The sequence below is a fragment of the Telopea speciosissima genome, chromosome 8 (genome assembly GCF_018873765.1).
Source record: "Telopea speciosissima isolate NSW1024214 ecotype Mountain lineage chromosome 8, Tspe_v1, whole genome shotgun sequence".
Lineage (NCBI taxonomy): Eukaryota > Viridiplantae > Streptophyta > Magnoliopsida > Proteales > Proteaceae > Telopea > Telopea speciosissima.
Window position 1 is genome coordinate 61963165 of NC_057923.1, and position 18510 is coordinate 61981674.

General features: G+C 38.8%; 1 protein-coding gene across 1 annotated transcript; it reads right to left on the minus strand.

Annotated features, from left to right (window-relative positions):
* Window positions 1-454: 454 nt before the first annotated feature.
* On the minus strand, window positions 455-18006 carry LOC122670348 (protein TIME FOR COFFEE-like). Its single transcript, XM_043867191.1, has 15 exons — window positions 17745-18006; window positions 17380-17633; window positions 17261-17309; window positions 17033-17166; window positions 16753-16791; window positions 16366-16624; window positions 11066-11585; window positions 10891-10954; window positions 10731-10805; window positions 5302-5590; window positions 4264-4348; window positions 3919-4006; window positions 3335-3688; window positions 1242-2736; window positions 455-539 (listed from the first exon to the last, which is right to left on the minus strand). The coding sequence occupies exons 1-15, from the start codon at window positions 17851-17853 to the stop codon at window positions 535-537; spliced, it is 3819 nt and encodes a 1272-aa protein (XP_043723126.1). The 5' UTR covers window positions 17854-18006; the 3' UTR covers window positions 455-534.
* Between the last annotated feature and the right edge of the window lie 504 nt (window positions 18007-18510).

Here is an 18510-nt window from a genome sequence, read left to right on the forward strand (position 1 = left end):
TTCACACGACATTGTCAAAACTTCACCCGATGCATTTCAAATCCGGGCCCTAACTACCATCATTAGGATATATGCATAAAACACATGAAGCAATCATTGAGCATAAAATAACCATTCGATATCCTCCTGCAGGCCTACAACTTCTTGAATAAGAATGTACAGATGATTTCTAGGGGATAAGGATGATACAAAATAACAAGAAAATAACCTTCCAACAACAATATGGTACAAAAATGGTTGAGGGTGAAAGGCAACAAGAGATCTTTCTTGTATGTATAATTAATTTCAAAGTCAGAAAGTAAAGGGCTGCGGTCAACCCACCATAAGTTAGTTTGAGACTAATGTAAGGAGGGCAAGATGAGACCCAGCTCATTAATGGGTTGAGCAAAATCATTGGCTTGATTCAGGTTCCACCAGCATCCCTTCTTCAAGAGGAGGTGAGAAACATCAATTGAACCCCCTGCATGAAATGTCCATTCCTGTTTCTCTCTTGTATTATTTCCTCCTCTAGAAACTATCTTTTGTCTCAAATTCTCAAGCTGCAATAATTGCACAAAAGGAGGGAGTTAATTTCATTTTTTTTTACACACACATGACCAAGTACATAAAAGAAAGCCTAAAAGAGTACAAACAACAAAAATAGACAGAATGATATCATGTGATGGACAACAAGGTCTTATGATGGTCCATTCACAACCTAAGCCAGCAGATAGCTATCACAATGAATATACACCAACCAAGAAAACAAACTTGGAGAACATTGATCTGGAGTGACCCTCTTAATAAAATTTCCGCTACTGCCAAATGCTATGGAGGCCCAAAATTATCTTCTCTTGAAAGGAAAAAGATATTTAAACAATACTGCTGCTTGGGGTAAAGGTATTTTCCACAATTAGATCCAAAGTGGATGTCTCCCTAATGCAGATTATAACTGACTGGACCCACCAATTGATGAGCACAACCACGAGATTAGATATTTATGGCCTAAAAATACAAGTGTCTCTGTTACTACCCAACTAAAAAACTGGACTTCCCACAAAAATCTTAGCCATGGAAGATTGGTTATGATAATTTGACACATTTTTCATGGATGGGGCCAAACTTCCATGATAACATGCACAACTAAGAGCAGTTGCTAGCCTCAGCTGATCAAATAACCAATGGTATGACGTACCCAGAGAAAGCAACAGAAACAGATAGTACCCCCACAAATACAGATAGAGAAAGAAGGAAAGATATACCTGCTGCCGGTTTCTGTTCAGCTGATTTCATGGGGAAGTTCGCTGCTGACTGGGCATAAGATGCTGCAGCCATTACTGCAACTGAACTTCCAGCCAAAGGATGGCCAAACACCGCAGGGTTCTTCCCACCATCTAGGTATCCCACTGTCAGAGATGGCTGGGCCTGTTGATTCTCTGGTCTTCTCCAATTGAGAGCATCTGCAAACATGGCTTGTCTTTCTGAACTTGTCTCTGTAGAATGCCTCTGAGATGACAGGGTACAGCTACTACCAGAATTCTGGTGTGTGGACTCGCTGAAGAAGTAGAGTTGCTGTGTCTTGGGTTGGCACTGGGCTTGATCTGACAGAGCCATGACAGATAGTCCAGATGAGGGAGCTATACGGGTAGGATTCATAGGTGGTGAGGCCCCCCTTGATGCCTTCACATCTGAGCTTCCAGCGTTTTGAGTCTCTGCCACCGCTGCCACTGCCATGCCTGATTGAACAAAATTGCCCGGTAAGGATCCAGGGGCAGCCCTCTCAGAAGGTGGCATTTTCCACTGAGGAAAACCCATCGTACCTGCTTGGAAGTTGGTTCCAGCATTTGAGTAGCCTGCCAGGATACGGTCAGTATGATCCAATCGAGATGATCCTCCAGCTGCCGAAACAGAAGAATCCAATGGTTGGGTTCGAGCCACGACCTGTTTTTGATGCTGCTGCCTAGCAGACACAGGTAATGACTGACCATGACTAGGCTCCAGAAACTTATCAGTGACTGTGACAGAAGCAGATTTTGAAGGAGCTTTTGATTGATTTACTGCTTGATTGGGGATGTTCCCACCACCCATCCAATATTGGTGAAGCCCAAAATTTGGCATGGTCTGCAACATAGAATGTCCAGAATGAAAAGATCCAGCAGTGGCCTCCAAGCCTTTCAATCTCATATGTAGATTAGGATCACCAGGTTGCTGCTGTGGCTGGTTTCCTCTGAAAAACGGAGGTACGATAGCAAAATTCTGATGGAAATTTGGTATCCCAGAAACATTTTGGCCCGGAACATCCTTCTGAATAGGTAGGACCTGGACTTCAGAACCACCCTCTTGGTCCTGGACAGGTTCAGCCTCATTGCGGCAAGATTCTGCAGGGGACTTTGACGAAGATACAGATGAAGTGGATTGGTTCTGGTTATGGGTATGTGGAAGCATGCGTGACTGGAGCTGCAACAGATGAGCAGGATAAAGAGACCCGCCGAAGAGAGGAGGAGCTCCCGGCCGCTGTTGTTGTGGCATATGGGCTCTGTATGCAGCTGGAATGGGGAAAGGATAACTGCCATGAAGCATTGAGAGGTATTGTGGATCTGATTTTGCTGCTATGTTACTGAACTTGGAATTCACAGATGCAGAAGGAGCAGCTACAGACCCAGAAGATGCAGATACCAGACTAGCATTTTCCACTCCATTGCTAGATTTGATTCCACTTGTTCTGGACTGGGTGAATGGAAAAATGAAAGCGGGCATCTGGTATAAAATAACAAATAACAATAACATTAGAATCTGAAAATATGCCTTAAAAAACAAACAGATAAATAAGAACTAACAATATTAAATGAATAATTACAAGTTGATATCTGTCATACCCTATAAGCACATGCATAAGAACAAGCACACAAAATGCTTAACTGAACAAAGCAGTTCAGATATTTGCCCACTTTTGGACCGTGTCTTACTACCCAACAGTGTTTTAGCTCAGGAATCCTTCAGTGTGATCTACGACCCCAGCTCCTGACGGAGCCATCTGGACTCGGGATTACCAAGTTTCTGTCCATCAAGTAAATGGAACTGATGTTTTTTCCTCATATCATGAACAGTTCCGCTTACGTTCAATAATAACATACCTTGTGATCTCAATCAAACAGTGTTGTAGAAAAAGATCACTTATGATTCAAGTCCACCAAATAATGTTTCTTTTAAATAAGGGCCCAAGAAAAAGAGCAGGGAAGGGAAACTAAAGCCACAGGGATAAATAAATGAGGAACATACAACTCAGCATTATCTAATTAAGCTCTACAATTAAAGCTTCTTAAAATATGGAGCTAATAAAAACCTGAAAACCAACCTGATGTGCTGATTGGGGAAGCTGACATGGCTTTTTTTGGTTATCTGCAAAAGAGTTGGGAAGTTGGCCTGTTGAATTGTATCCATTTAGTGTCATTACTGAAGCAGGTCCATGATTACCATTGGGAACCATGTTTGGATTTCTTACTAAGGAACCAGCACCGAAAAGTATTGACTCTGAAGGTGGCAACATATTCAAATTGTACGGTTTGCCTCCATAAGGAGCTGCAGAGCCTGCAGCATGCCAAAAAGGTTTGAGTCTAGCTGTTTGTTGCTGAAAATGTATATTCCGAGCAATGAAGCAATGGGTGGCACAGCGACTGGGCCGTGCCTGCGGTGGCATCATAAAAGGTGGCTGCCAGAGGAACAAGACACAGTAAGATTGGCCGACAACATTAGATTACAGAGATAAGAAAAGTAAGAAATATACAGAATGAAAGATATTCATGCCACACTCTACACAAATCTCAAACCAATACTAAAGCACCATGAAAGGCTGTTATACTTTCATAAAACCAGTGAGGTTACTAAAGTACAAATACATACTGTTTGCATACATTGAAGAAAGAAGGAAACTAGGATTACATTTGGGATTGCGCAGTTCCCTTCCTTGGGCACAATGGCTTGGACAACTTGCAATCCTGAAAGATTTGATGGACTTGAACCCAGATACCTGATCATGGGAATTCTAATCAATGAACATATCCGAGAGCACTAGCAGAAAGAGTGAAACAAAGGAAAGTTGCTTAAAATGAAAGAAGCTGCAATGGATTTCTGGTTAAAGGAAAAGAAAAATTGTGTGCGCACTCAAGAGCAAAGAGCAGCGACTTTTATTTAACAGTGTCTATAAAATAGACTGCCTGTTAAATCTAAAGGAAGTCTATCATTCCTGGAGCTGGGCTACTGTAAGTGCAGGAAAGTTTTGCATACCCGAATGGAGGACGACCACCAGGCCAGCTGGGGACTGTAATTGAAATCGGGTTTAACGTGGATGCCATGATTCCAACAGGTAAACCTGAGCAAACACACACACAAAAAAAAAAAACATGAATCCAAGGAACACAGAAATTTAGAAACGAAAAAGATTAGGCTAATAGAAACAGGAGGAGACACTTCTACCATCCAAAGGATACATGTTAATCCAGAGTTACCAACCAACTATCTGATGGATGGTTAAATCTGAAAGCTGAGACCAACCAAAGAGAGTCTTCTACTCTGATTTTTCAGTTACATCGTCACCTAGAAGGTGCCAAAAAAATTTCCATTCTCAACAATGAATCAAAGTGATACGTCTAGGGGTTGAACATAGCAAACTATCCTTAAGGAGCATCATATGGACCAACATATTAGTGGTGTAGACCATAATTATCAAGGCGTCGCCAAGGCGTCCAGGCTCCTTGGTCGCCATGGCGGGCGCCTTGCCGCCATGGCGGTGTCGCCTTGATTTTTTACCCTCTAAAACGCCATGGTCGCCTTCCCGCCTTGATAACTATGGTGTAGACCCATGCAGAAAATCCAGCTATCAGGCCCCTTATAAGGGATCTCTTGAAACGGTGGGGGACTTTTTTGGTTTTTTTTTTTTTTTTTTTTTGGGGGGGGGGGGGTGTATGGTGAGGGAGGGAAAAATGCCAAACATGATCCTCACCATCCCCTCCAACATAGTTGTCATGGCGTTGAGGAGACCCTAGGCATTGAAGGAAGGAAAAAAAATAAGGTGACACCAACAATGGGCCTGGGCGATGCCTTGACATATATGCCCTCAAATGCACCCCATTAGTCAACAGACATAATAGAAGCAAAGAAGTACACCTTTCTGATGGTTAATGTTGTCTATTGGGATGACTTTGGTTACAGAAGATACTCCTGGTTATCCTGGTCAGTAATAGCCTATGTGACTACTTTATTATAAATGAATTCGTGCTAGGGTTATCTCAATGCCATCATGTCCTATTAACTAATAATACCCACCAGTTCTATCAGTTGGTCTTGCTGAATTTCTCAATAGTTTCTGAGAGGGCTGCTTATTGTCACTCTTATCCAAATGGTTCTGATCATCGACATTAGATGATCCACTTTTCTTCTCGTTATACAATTGCTTGTCCAAGGCTGCCACCTTCACAGTCTCCTTCATCTGCTTATTCTGCTCTAGATCCAGAACATTGTAATTGTGCTTTCGTCTTGCTTCATCCGCCTCCACTTGTCCTTCAGTATTGATGTTCACTTCAGTCTGTCTTGCTTTACCAATGACTGGGTTCAGCTGAGGTTCACAAAATATCAGATGACAAAAAATAAAAATGTAACCACTGGGAAAGATTAAATCAGATTATGTTGACTATTCATGCAGATATCATTCACTTTTCGAGCCACAACTAGAGTCTTGCTACCCCACAAGTATTATACAGGGCACGTAGACCCACACAAATAATGTACATACCTTTAGAAGATCAATTTGTTCTATACAACAGAATTATTCTTAAAAAACAAGTGGTCTGTGTTGGGGGGGGGGGGGGAAGGACAACCAATTCCAGTATTCCACACCTGTAATTTTTCAAATGGCTAAGATGATCTGCTCAATCTCATTTGAAATTTCATAGATGAACTAGTCAATTGAACAGTGTGATTGCATGTCGAAGGAAAGCTAGAAATTCAATTAAGAAAATATTGAACTATCTCACCATTCCCATTTTCAATATTTTAAAATAGCAGATCTCAGTAGAGTTAAATATTTTACTGTGGAGCCTTTGAACTTCACTTACAACCATTGTCCTTTGTCTTTTTCCTCTTTTTCTTTTGGGGGCTGGGTGTTCTTAGAAAGAGTTTTTTTTTTGTTAATACTCAATTTTGGAAAGAGTTTAAAGTTTAAATATCATAATATTTATATTGATAGAAATTTATAAATTAGCTTTCATGCAATTCAGGAACCATCAGAACTACCATTCATATATAAAAGTGGGATTATAGGTTATAATGTGCATTCCATTAGGGTATAACAGAAAAACTAGGGTAAGTTTTAGAACTCAAAGTTTGTTTACTTCCTTCACTTCCTTAAAGAAGACTTCTGTTTTTATCAAGACATATCTCTCCATACCTTTTTGAATTTTGATTTGCTAATAAAAAAATGTCTAAGAAGTTAATTATGTGCTAGATCAACACATCATTACAGTAAGGTTGCTCCACTGCGACCTAGTGGTCGCACGTTCGAGTCAGGAATCAGCCTCTCCATAAAATGAGGTAAGACTGCGTACATTATGACCCTCCCCAGACCCTGCAGTGGTGGGAGCGTCGTGCACTGGGTACGCTCTTTTTTTAGTAATACATCATTACGCACATTGAACACCTGACCTAGTTAATAACGGTTAAAGACAGCATGGCAAGGCAGGAAGAGGTTAAACCATCATTGTGTTTGGGCCCCTCAATTACTTTGAGTTCGTAGTCTGTTTCTTTTTCGTCCATCTGTTCTGCATTGGGTGGATTTAGACCTTGCCCTCAGGAATTTAATTTCGGAGTTTAGAAGATTTTCATTCGAAACAATGCATTATTAAACAATCAGTCAACTAAAACCTTATTGTAGCTATTTGTAGGTTGGTAGACTCGAGCAGTCATTTTCATGGTGCCAAACCAATCCAAGGCGATGGTCAAAGGCCATGGCGGGTGAAGGCAACAAGGTGAGCAAAATATTTTATTCCAGGTCATCTCTGTAATGAGTATAATGAATAGATAAACAAGATAGTATATAAATCAAAAAATAAAGTGCAAAGGTACATAATTCCTCTACCATCCTTGATCACCACGTGGCATGTGAGTGATACACTTCACCAGGCATCGCATTGACTTTGCCCGCCAAAAGAATAGAGAAGGAACACATGAAAGTGCCAATTCAAGCCTAAAAAAAGGGCATACCCAGTGCACGAGGCTCCCACCATTGTAGGGTTTGGGGAGGGTCATAATGTGCGCAGCCTTACCCCTTCTTTCGGAGAGGCTGTTTCCAGACTCGAACCCGAGACCACTTGGTCACAATGGAGCAACCTTTACCATTGCACCAAGGCCCGCCCTTCAAGCCTGTCTCGCATTATTCTTGTTGAACCTAGAAGATTCCATTTATATATTATGAGTTTTGGATATGAAAACCATTGCATGATGTGTGTTTGGGTGTGTACTAATGTGTGAATTAAATGTGCTAAGAGATAGGTGTTACCTAAGCTCCTGAAGAGGTATAGTTGAAGAAAGAACAAGGCATGTTGATTGAAAGAAGAACTATTGAAGACGGGCTTCCTTGTGCTTGAAGAATCAAGGAGTTGAATGCTAATGGAAGATTCCTTCAAGACTTGGCATTAGGAATTGAATATGATTGAAATATTTTTGTAATCCTAATGTACATGATCAACAAGATGTGAAAAGCCCAAACAATGACATAAAAAACGATCTAAATGGAAAAAACCAAGAAACTAGGTGGTTGGACTTAGAAAGAAGTCTAAGTCTGCTGTCCATGGTCTTCTGTGAACAGAGACGAACGACCGAGCTTAATTAGCAGATCCAAAATATCTAAGTTTGAACTCATGGACAATCGAGGTTTTAATGCTAAGTGTCCACGGACGACTACTGCGGACTTCCGTGTGATCTTCCGTGAATGTCCGAGAGTTATGAGATTAAGTCTTCTCAAATAGACGATGCCGCCGTCTTCCGTGCATGTTCGAGAGTGGCTATCTAGAGTCCCTGTAGCCACGGTCTTCCGTGACGGTCGTGCGGTCTTCTGTGCTATAGTATTTAATGTTGTATGGTCAAGAAGTAGGAAAGTCTTTGACTATTTTTTAATGACCACTTGGACTTTAACCACTTAAGTGAATCTCTTAAACATCTTCGTTGATGTTAAGGATCTCCAACAACTAGTTTTTTCTTGGAAATCTTAAGTTGAATCTTGAAGACTAAAATGGATTAATACTTCCAAGAAGTTTTAGTGGTTGTCCAACAACTAGTTTCTCTTGGGAATGGAAGATGACTTCACATGTTCAAAGGAGAAGCTTTAGTTTGACTCTAACGACTAGTTCATTTGCTTATAAAAGGATGGAATCATTTGATGCCAAGTATCAATACAATATACAACAAACAACAAGTGCACAAAGCAAACCGTGTAATCATCTTAAACTGCTGCATTTGAGCTTCATAGTCGACATCATCTTGAGAAGTTGTTGCTGTGTTTTGTGCTCAAGTGTTACATCATCTTGAGAGGGGCAAAATCAGTCCTACAACGTGTTCAAGTTGTATAGAAAATCATCTTGTATTGATCATAGTGCGTTTAATTATTTTAAGTTATCAGGTTTGAAAGAAGAAGTCATTTCTACAGTAAAGGAAGCCTGTGTTGCTTAAGAAAAATCCTTGGTCTATGTGACCTAGATGGAAATTCTTGGCCAAGGTGGTCTAGGTGCTCATCCTGAAAATATGGTTGAGTTTGTAAGGGCTTGATTCTTGCTTGGGAAAAGAATCAATTAGTGGAGAAACCTTGGTCTGTGATCAAGGTAGTGGACGTAGGATGAGTTGGTCCGAACCATACTAAATCCTGGTGTGTTTAATTGTCTCTTGCTTTCTCTTGCTCTCTCTCTTGCAAGTAGTCTTCATCAAGCAATCCGGTAATATCCTTCATGGCACTCTCTATGTTTGTTGCTTATTTGTTTTCTGTTTTGTGCCATTGTGTGATGTTATTAGGATTAACATTGAGTTTAAATTTTGTTTGCTATGTTTTGTTTTATTTGGTCACAACCCAATTCGCCCCCTCTTCGGTTACATTCGATCCTATAATTCTTTACATTATCCACCTACTTTCTTCTGGTCTCCGTTTCTTCTAAGCCTCTCCAGACCGTTATTTTATGTAGATAACAACTCAACTGAGTCTATCATAACCTTTACCAAAAAAAAAAAAAAAAAGTCTATCATAGCCACTTGTTCTCTTCCGAGTATATCCTGCAAAGCAATTCAACTCTGGGAACTATCTTTTGTCAATTCTCAAGCTTCAATGTCCTTTTAACAACCTCAACCACTTTCGTTATGGACTTCCCTAGTTCCTTTAGAGCCGTTCACATTTTTCTTCTCTATGATTTCCACAAATTAAATGTAAAACAGAGGTGGGGGGCACTGTTTTGGTATTGCAATGCACGTTTTCCAGGTGCACCTGGAAGAATCATAACAAAAGAATTTTTGAACGTAAGATCTCTAGTTCATTCAGGGTTGAAGCCTATTGTAAAATCAGAAATAGGGCAGTGGATCAGGATAACCGTTGCTCGAAAGTATACGAGGCACAAGGATTTTTGAGTAGGCTTCTGGTGTGAAAGGTATGGAGTAGGCTGATGTAGTTAGCCGTATGTGAGCTCTTGTATCTGCTTTCTTCTCTAGGAGCCCCCAACTTTTCGGTTCAATCTTATTGTGTACCACTTAAATTACTCTTCATTTCATTCTCCTATTTCCTCTAAGCCTGTCCAGTCCATTACTTGGTGCCAAGGTTGTCAAGGCGCCGCCTAGCGTCCAGGTGGTTTGTTTTGGGGCGCCTTGGTTGGTGTCGACTTAAGTTTTTCCACCCTTCGACCGCCTTGACAACTATGCCCTTGGTGCAAATCACAAGTCAATTAAGCTTATTCCTGCATATATCCTGAGTCATCATTCCTCTACAATGACCATATGTACATTCAATTCTTAACCTTTCATGCCTTCCTCACAATCTCAACCAACGGATAAAGGATAGAATATAAAAAAAAAAAATATATAACCCCCCCCCCCATTAACTTACTAAAAAAAAAAAAAAAAAAAAAAAAAAAAAAAAAAAAAAAAAAAAATAAAAATTTAAAAATAAAAAAAAAAAAAAAAAAAAAAAAAAAAAAAAAACACAAACCCACACCCCCTCCCTCTTAAAAAAAAAAAAAAAAAAAAAAAAAAAAAAAAAAAAAAAAAAAAAAAAAAAAAAAAAAAAAAAAAAAAAAAAAACCACCATAACCTTTATCTACTTCCCTAGTTCTCATAGAACCTTCAGGTTTTTGCATATCTATTGTTTAAAAAAATGAAATATTAGAGGGGAGGGGGGGGGGGAGGGGAAACAATTTGAAAACCCTATACTCATTTCTATAAATCTAAAACCTAAGGAAGTTGTCCCCAAAACCAAACTTTAATACACTATTACAATACCTTAAAATTTTAAAACCATCCTACATCCTTCCCGTTGTGAGGCTGACTCTAGGATCTTTCCATATGAGGTTCACAGACATCTGTTTCTTGGAGTCCAAGAAGCAAGTAGCAGAACCCAGAATGCATGGATTATCCAAGTCTACAGAGTGAAGTAAGCTTCAAAAAATTCAACTCAAACATGAAATGTTCAAATAAATGAGCATCCCAATGAAAGAACAAAAATTACTCACTGTATCAGGGTTTGATGTCTGAGAAGCATTTGTACCCACTTCATCAAGCACATCATCATCGTTTTTAGGGGGAGCCTGCAAGGAATTAAGTTATATAAAGAATCAAGCATGAGAAAATCTATAATTAAGCATCACAACATGAAATACCAAAGCTGCTCACCATCAGATCAATTTCAAATTTCATCATCTTTGTTTCCTCAGAAGCTACAGAACCTCGTGATGTACTGGGGGGGGGGGGGGGAGAGAAAAGGAAAGATAATTTAAATAAAACAACTAATAGACCAAATAAATAGTCATAAGCTGTAAATATCAATAATTTGTTATTGATATCCTACATGTTAGGAGTATCCAGTTTAACATCTGATATCAATGGAGCAGAAATATCTTGGCCCATTGGGCTTGATTCTTTCTCCACAACATCAACAGAAGCCTGCAAGTCGACTTCTAAAGCTTCAGCCTCCTCCGCTTTTGGACTGTCAGTGGTTTGAAGATTCTTTTCCAGTGATACGGAAGTCTTTGACTCTATTGAACTTTTAGCATTTGGTTTCCCCTCTGTCAAGGGAAGGTTTTCTGGAAAAGAAGTTAGTGAAGGTGAAGAAACTGGCAAGGAAGTTTCTGGTTTAGAAGTAGACTCTTCATTGGATATGATATTTTTATCTGACTTTGCGGATAAAACCTCTGGTTTTGCAGCTGGGGAACCTATAATTCCTTCAGTTTCGGATGAAGAAGCAGGAATTGAACTGTTTGAACTATTCCCAAGGTTGTTGCATACAGAAGGCTTAGAAGCACAGGCCATCATTGTGGAGTCATAACCATCTTCCAACTGTACAGCTCTTGGTTTCTTCCTCTTCGGAACTGCAAAATCCAAAACATATCTTAGTTTAAAATATTTCAATAAAACAATATGTTAAATCATGAAACAGGCCAATATTGGAAGTCGGTAAATGATTTATGTCTGTCTTCCAGAATTAGCAGAGGGTGGGAGCTCTACACTTTGTATTTCCAAAAGAAGTGGTCTTTTCCACAACTCATGTAAATAACGACATCAGTTAATTAGAAGTATTAAATAAACCTCAGAAATGTTTCAATATGGGGGCATGCTTCGCACCATACATAAAAAAAAATTCAGTTTGAACATGGAAATGACTTGGAGAACAAAAATTCATAATCCCGCTCACTCATTTTACTCTCTTTTTTCATGGTAAGTGGAAGCTACCATCTGTCTACATATTAAACAAGGCTTTTATCACACTTAGGTATAACAAATTTTGAATTTCCATGCTCATAACACCATCCAATAAACTTAAGGACTTAGGTATTCAAAACTCGAGGCACTTTTTTACAGTATTTATGCATCTACATTGTTTCTCTGGAGGTGTCCTAGGTTATATAACTCTAAATCCATCCAATTGACTATCAATGCTTTCAGTTGAGAATGCAAGCAGTCATAAAAAACAAACAACAAAATAAGTGGAAATCAAGAAATAGGGGTCTGATACCATTTGTAAATCGAGGTAAAAGTTAAGAAGAAAAAAACAAAACAGAAGTCTACAAGATACAGGGCAGTGTTATAATGGACCATATCATTTGGGGCATATATAATGCTGTTTTTTTCAGTGGGTTGATGAAAGGTTAAACATTTACAGACAAGTGTTTGTCAGGGGATGTCACCAAGAAATGGAATCCAAAAAAGCAATGGTGTATGAAATAACTGACCATTTCATAATTATAAATGAAAAGAAAAGTGATCATAATGGAGCAATTTTGGTTCCGATTGATAGCCAGGAAAATACTTTATTGGGCTAAATCCGAGCAGGAATTGCGCAATCTGACCCCTTAGCCGGGGTCAGCTGCGATTTACATTCCTCACATTTAATTATCCCAATTAAAAGTAGGAGCGAGGTATGGGCCAAGACTTTGGAAAAACCAAGCCCGAATACATGGATATCATACCAGATGTACATGTTTTTAAGATTCCACTGCTTGGTCAATGTACTTGCATTACACTATCTTCCTCTCTATTTAAGCTTAAAGCCTAGGAGGAAAGGAGATCAACCGCACAGTTTCCATGCATATGATTATTTGAACATGTAAAGATGTGACATTAGCATACACGATACAACAAGTAGTAGCTCCCCACTATACCATGCTTGCCAAGCAACAAAGTTGCACAATAACTAAGTATGAAGTTTAAGGGATAAAATATCGGCTTGGAAATGACTCACTTTTTTGAACTCCATATCATTTCAGTTATTGTTCTCTTCACTAGACAAAACCTAACCTAATCTAAATGGAACTAACAGTATTCACTGTGAAACCAGCCCAAGTTTGGAATGGCTGCTCAAATCAAGGACCTAAGTCTGATCCTTGGGTTGAGTCTGATTAAAGTTGAAAGTGTATTTCTTAGCGTTGGACTTTGACTTGAACCCTCCTGCCCGATGAGAAACAATTTGATAAGCTATGAATGAAATCAGACAAACTATTTTCATAGTCATTTGGAATCATTTGGAATTTAATTTCAGCAGACATATGGCATTTACCTTAGGAACAAAATTTTATTTAAAACCAATAGTTGATGAAAGATGTAGCTCCTAAGCATCCTTAGCCAAAGAAAGGTGTTACTCTGCATAAGCACATTGCCGGTACAATAGAGATATATATCTATTGTCTTAGTTGATTTTGCAATGCAAGGAATTTGCAAACAATTTATTATCATTTGAATTCTTTGAACATTTCAACTTAACTGCCAGATGTGGGAGAGTAAGTTGGGGATCTTCCCAAGGAAGTCAAATTGTGGATAAGGAGGATCCTCCAATATAACTTTCGATAAGGCAAGGAATCTAGGAAGGATATAAGCTAAACCCCCTCCAAAACACACACAGAGGGGCCCTAATGCAAAATCGACCTCGAACTAGGGAAACCAGCGGGAGATCGATTGTAGCAGGATCAATACAATAAAAGAACAAAAATTAAATAAATAAAACTCTTTTATTGCTATTTTCTGTTTACATATGAAGGAGAATATAAAAGGATAAGAAAAAGAAGAAAGGAATATAGAAGGGGGGATAGGATCAGCTCTCTCAGCCCATCATCCTCTCACCCACAGTATCTCACCGTTGCCGCATCTCACAGCTTCATCAATAGCTTTTTTCTCTTCAATCTCTCTCTCTCTTTTCTGTTCAGCCACATACATGTATTTATAATAAAACAACCCAATCCTAATCTAAGTAAGAAACTAATCAATAAAACCTATAAAATAGAAACTAGACTCTAACTGGAATCCTAATAGAACTAGGATTCTCAATTAGGATAACAACTCAAATAGGAAACTAAATAAGTGTCTAATAATAAAAATAACACCAAAAATCAACTCCTACATCAGGCTCTGATCAACATGGTTCGGGATTTCAGTCGCAAAGTATTTTGGTTTTGACCTTGGTCAAAATGAAACTGCATGCACTATGTAGGTATGCAATGTTTCGACCGATTTGGTCGAAATTTCGTACCGTTTCGGCATTTCAGTTTCATACCACCGAAACAATACATTCCTTTTATTTAAAAACCAAATCTTGATCGAAATTGGTCGCTGTTTCGAATTTCGACAGGATTCGACCAAAACCTGTGATTTAGATTCCAACACCTTGCTTTTGAATTTTTTGGCCATTCCACTTGAAAATCTTAGTGGAAGAATGTGTTGAAGGCTTCTACAACACATCTACAACAAAGATTTGGTGCATTTGAGCTAGATTTCTTGAAGATTCAAAGTTTGAGTATACCCTTTTTCCTAAAGTGATTTTTTGTAACAAAAAAAAAGGTAAATATTTAGTGGTTAAGCTTCAATTTTTTATATGTTAGATACCATAGGCTGATCTACAACTTCACGGAATCGGCGGCAACAATCTTCATCATCTTTCGAGCCTGCCCAGAACTCTATGTTGTATTGACATAGAGTAGGAAAAGGGCTTTATAGGAGCCTTTTGAGTTTTATCTTTGATGAGGTTCACTGTTCATTTATGGAGTTATAGTTGTAACACTTGTACACTTGTATGTATATGGTGTACTTGTAGTTGTAAGTTATAACACTTTGACATTTAATAATATTAAATGATTTTTCTCCATTTGTAAATTGCAAATACAGATTTTAGTAGTTTTCATTTATTTTTGTATATTATAGTATTAAATTATATGTAGCATAGGTTATATTTGAGAAATATACAGCCAAGGTACGTCGTACACTGCCAACCTAGGGTACGAAACCAAACTAATATTTTGATTGTGTTTTTTAACAATCTAAAGGTTCCATGAAGTTTCAGGCCAAAATATGGCCTTTGATCACCAAAATGTGCATAATTTCAACCCTGTTTTGGTGGTTTCATGAAATATTTAGGTTTTGACCTTGAACCTTGCTCTTGCTGATCACTGAAAGGACTAAGGTTACGAGTGATGCAGGAGCAATTGATTGGCTAAACCGGACTGACCAAATTTGGCAGCCAACACCTAGACGCAACCAACCACGCACCAACCAGCCTTTGTGTGGACCAGCCAAGTACCAGCCACCCTATATGCATGGAGCATCTGCTGGCTAAAATCAGCCCCTTTTTGGCCCTTGATATTCTCAAGAAATATTTAGTAGGATTGAGTCTTTAATATTTTCTTCATTAGTCTTTCCGTATTCCTAGGTGTATTAATGTGTCTCTTTAAATTCTTAGATTAGGAGTCCAAGAGATTGAAGGCTAGTATTTAATATTTTATGGGATTTAGTTTCTAGGTGAGTAATTAGTTTAGAATAGTGTGTTAGTCATTAATGTTTCTTGGATTTAGTTTTTAGGACTTATTAAAGTTTAAGAGTCATTTTCTTCTTTAAATACCCATGTATCCAACCTAGTTGGAGCCTTGGTGGCCAGACCTGCGTTGAAGCAGTCCTCTCGCCATCGCTCGCGTTTTTGGCGAGTCTTTCCCTTCTCCTTTCTTCAATGTCTTTTCTTCTTTCTCTTCCCCCTCTCAATCTCATCTCTTCTCCTCTCTCTCACGATACTCCCTTTCGTCCCCCGTCTCTGCTTCTATCGTCATCTACAACCCTCCTAGCTATCTCCTTCTTTAAATCATCTTCAAACTCCAACCTATCTCCATTAAACCTGCAACTCAACTTAACCTTTCATCTTCCATTCCTTAAAACACCCTTACAGCCCTTAAGCCTAACCCCTTTTATTCCTCACCTCTTCCACAACACACCAGCCCCTTCCCTCGCCTATCCCTCAAAACCATGGTCTATTTTGAACTTGACTGTTCACCTCCCAACAGCCTGCAACTTCTCTCTTCATCCAATATCAGAATCTGATCTTGAAACCTCGTCGTCTCCCTTTATCCTATTGCTAACCTCCCTATAAACTAGATCTGATCTCTCTATTACAGATCTGAACCTTCCACCTGCGTCAGAGACTATTTCGAAACCCCAAATATAGAGTAAAAGAAAAAGGACCTGTCATAGAAAAGCAGAAGCAGATACGCAAAATCTTAGCTCTTGTATCAATTATCCTTGCAGTTAGCATCTTCAAACTAATCAGTGGAGCAATTCCAACACCCATTTCTCCAGAGTTGAAGAACAGAAAAATCATGCGAGACTTAATCTGCTTACCTGTAACACTTGTAGGTATAGAGCTTGAATTTTGCGGCAAGATCGACAGCTGTGAAGATGGAGGAGAAACCGGAGTTGACCTAGGAGATGAAATTTTAGATGGAGCTAAAACCAAAACTTCATTTGACGAATTGTGCTTGTGATCAACTTGGGAAGGACTCCTAAAGGCATCTGACTTGACAGGAGATTGATGAGATTGTAGCCTAGTAAGTCCATACAAGAATTGAGCAACTTCAACTTCACTTTCAGAAATGGAAACCTGCAAGATAAGTAGGATATAAAATTGCTTAATATACTGAAGTAACCAAAGTGTAAGTACAATCGAATAAATAATGCACACTACTACTAGGAATGAAATAAAAACTGAAGGAAATACTGAATCCCGGCCTTTGATGTCTTCGAAAGTTTTGCTTTTGTCATGGGTTTCTGCGATAATTTACTAGAGGATTAGAAACTCATCAGTCCAACAACCATATAATAACAAACTGGGTAATAATCAACCCACTGAACGAAAAAAAATTCAGAAAATATTAGAAACTGTGTTGAAAAATCCACTATACTATTTCAATAATAACCCTGTTTTAAATATTAAAAAAAAAAAAAAAACGATTTTCGTGTTCCTCTCCCAAAAAAAAAAAAAGAAAAGAAGAAGAGAAAATGTACACACCATCATTTTTCTTGGGGCTTTGGTTGATGCATTCGATGAAGGTGGAGAAGGAGATGCCGCACTAGTCGGAATAGGCAAAGGAGATGAGAATTGCCGAACAATGGAACACGAATCCTGAAACCTCTTCACCGAAGCTGAAATCGAAACCAAACAGTGTGGAATATCTCATCAATGAAATTCAATCAACAGAAAAGGAGAAAGAACCAATAAGGAATAAAAAAGACCAACCAGAGCGAGCCCTTCGAGGAACTGAAACCCCAAGCATGTCATCCCGTCCCTGCATAAGGAGATAACAGCATTCAAAAGCAGAATCAAATTAAAACCCGATATCTGAAAATCTACATTACCTTCAATTGTGGATGCTTTGGTCTTTCAATTCTCATTGAAAAGCTACCACCAGTGCCACTACCAAGAACATGTCTGTCATCTTCATCGTTGTCATCATCGTTCATGCTTTCATTAGAGCTCCCATTCTCTTCATCCCTATCGACATGATACCTCCCGTTCGAATTCAGTCTCCTCCTCCTACTAGACCGCTCCTTCTTCTCATTAGACTGATCTCTCATAGAATCGCTTCCGTCATCCTCAGCATCACAAACTCCTTCACACGCAAGGTCAACATCCGAATTCCAACATTCAATGAACAAAAAAGAGAAAAACAATCCCAAATAAGAAAAACCAGGTTAGAGTAAGAATTTTCAGATCTGCGCACCAGAGGAGTCTCGAAACCCAATGCTGCTGCGCGATCTTCGTCGAGACAACGAAAAGCTTTCACCAATAACAGATGATGTCTCCCTCCTGCTTACTCTATTCTTCTCCATTTCTACTCTAATCTTCACCAAATCTTCCCCAGAATCTATCAAATTTCATTAAAGAATTCCAAATTCTTAAACAAAAACCTCAGAACCTCAAATCTCCGTCAAAAAATCCACTTGATCAAAACTTAAACGAATTCCAACAGGAGCTAATTCAGACCTTGAAAAATAATCTCAATATTCTACTCCACACCTATCGAACAGAAAATCAGAATCTTCTCTTCTGTTCAAACTCGGCGGAAACCATTTCTTCTTCTTCTTCTTCTAATTTCCAGACTTTAACATATATAGAACCCTAAAATCAGTGTTCGCAAGTTCTCAGAAATTTCCAAATATCGACTTCCGAAGTCGTAATTTCTAAAAAAGAAGCTATACAATAAAAGCAGAAATGTTTCTGGTTTTAAAGAGATTTCTTGTCTGAAGTTTGAGTTCAGAATTCAGATTCTTCAAAAACATCCAAAACTTCAGAAAATTTGAGTGAAATCGCCGCACGAATTTTACAACTTTCGTCTATAAAATCTCTTTAAAATCTCCCAATTAATTGCTCTTAAAGATATTTCTAAATTTCTCTTTCTTTTTCTCCACTTTTTAAGGTCTCTTTGTTGTCTTTCCTCTCGAGTCTCTGGGCTCGTTGTTCAGTTCACTTCTCTTCCGAGATGCCAC

Bases quoted from the DNA above. Each gene is read 5' to 3' on its own strand.
- LOC122670348 (XM_043867191.1), bottom strand. From the start codon at position 17,853: ATGGAGAAGAATAGAGTAAGCAGGAGGGAGACATCATCTGTTATTGGT. The intron at 16,625-16,752 runs GCCGGGATTCAG...CTTATCTTGCAG, and splicing joins AACTTTCGAAGACATCAAAG to GTTTCCATTTCTGAAAGTGA. The intron at 10,806-10,890 runs GTGAGCAGCTTT...AATTCCTTGCAG, and splicing joins AATTTGAAATTGATCTGATG to GCTCCCCCTAAAAACGATGA.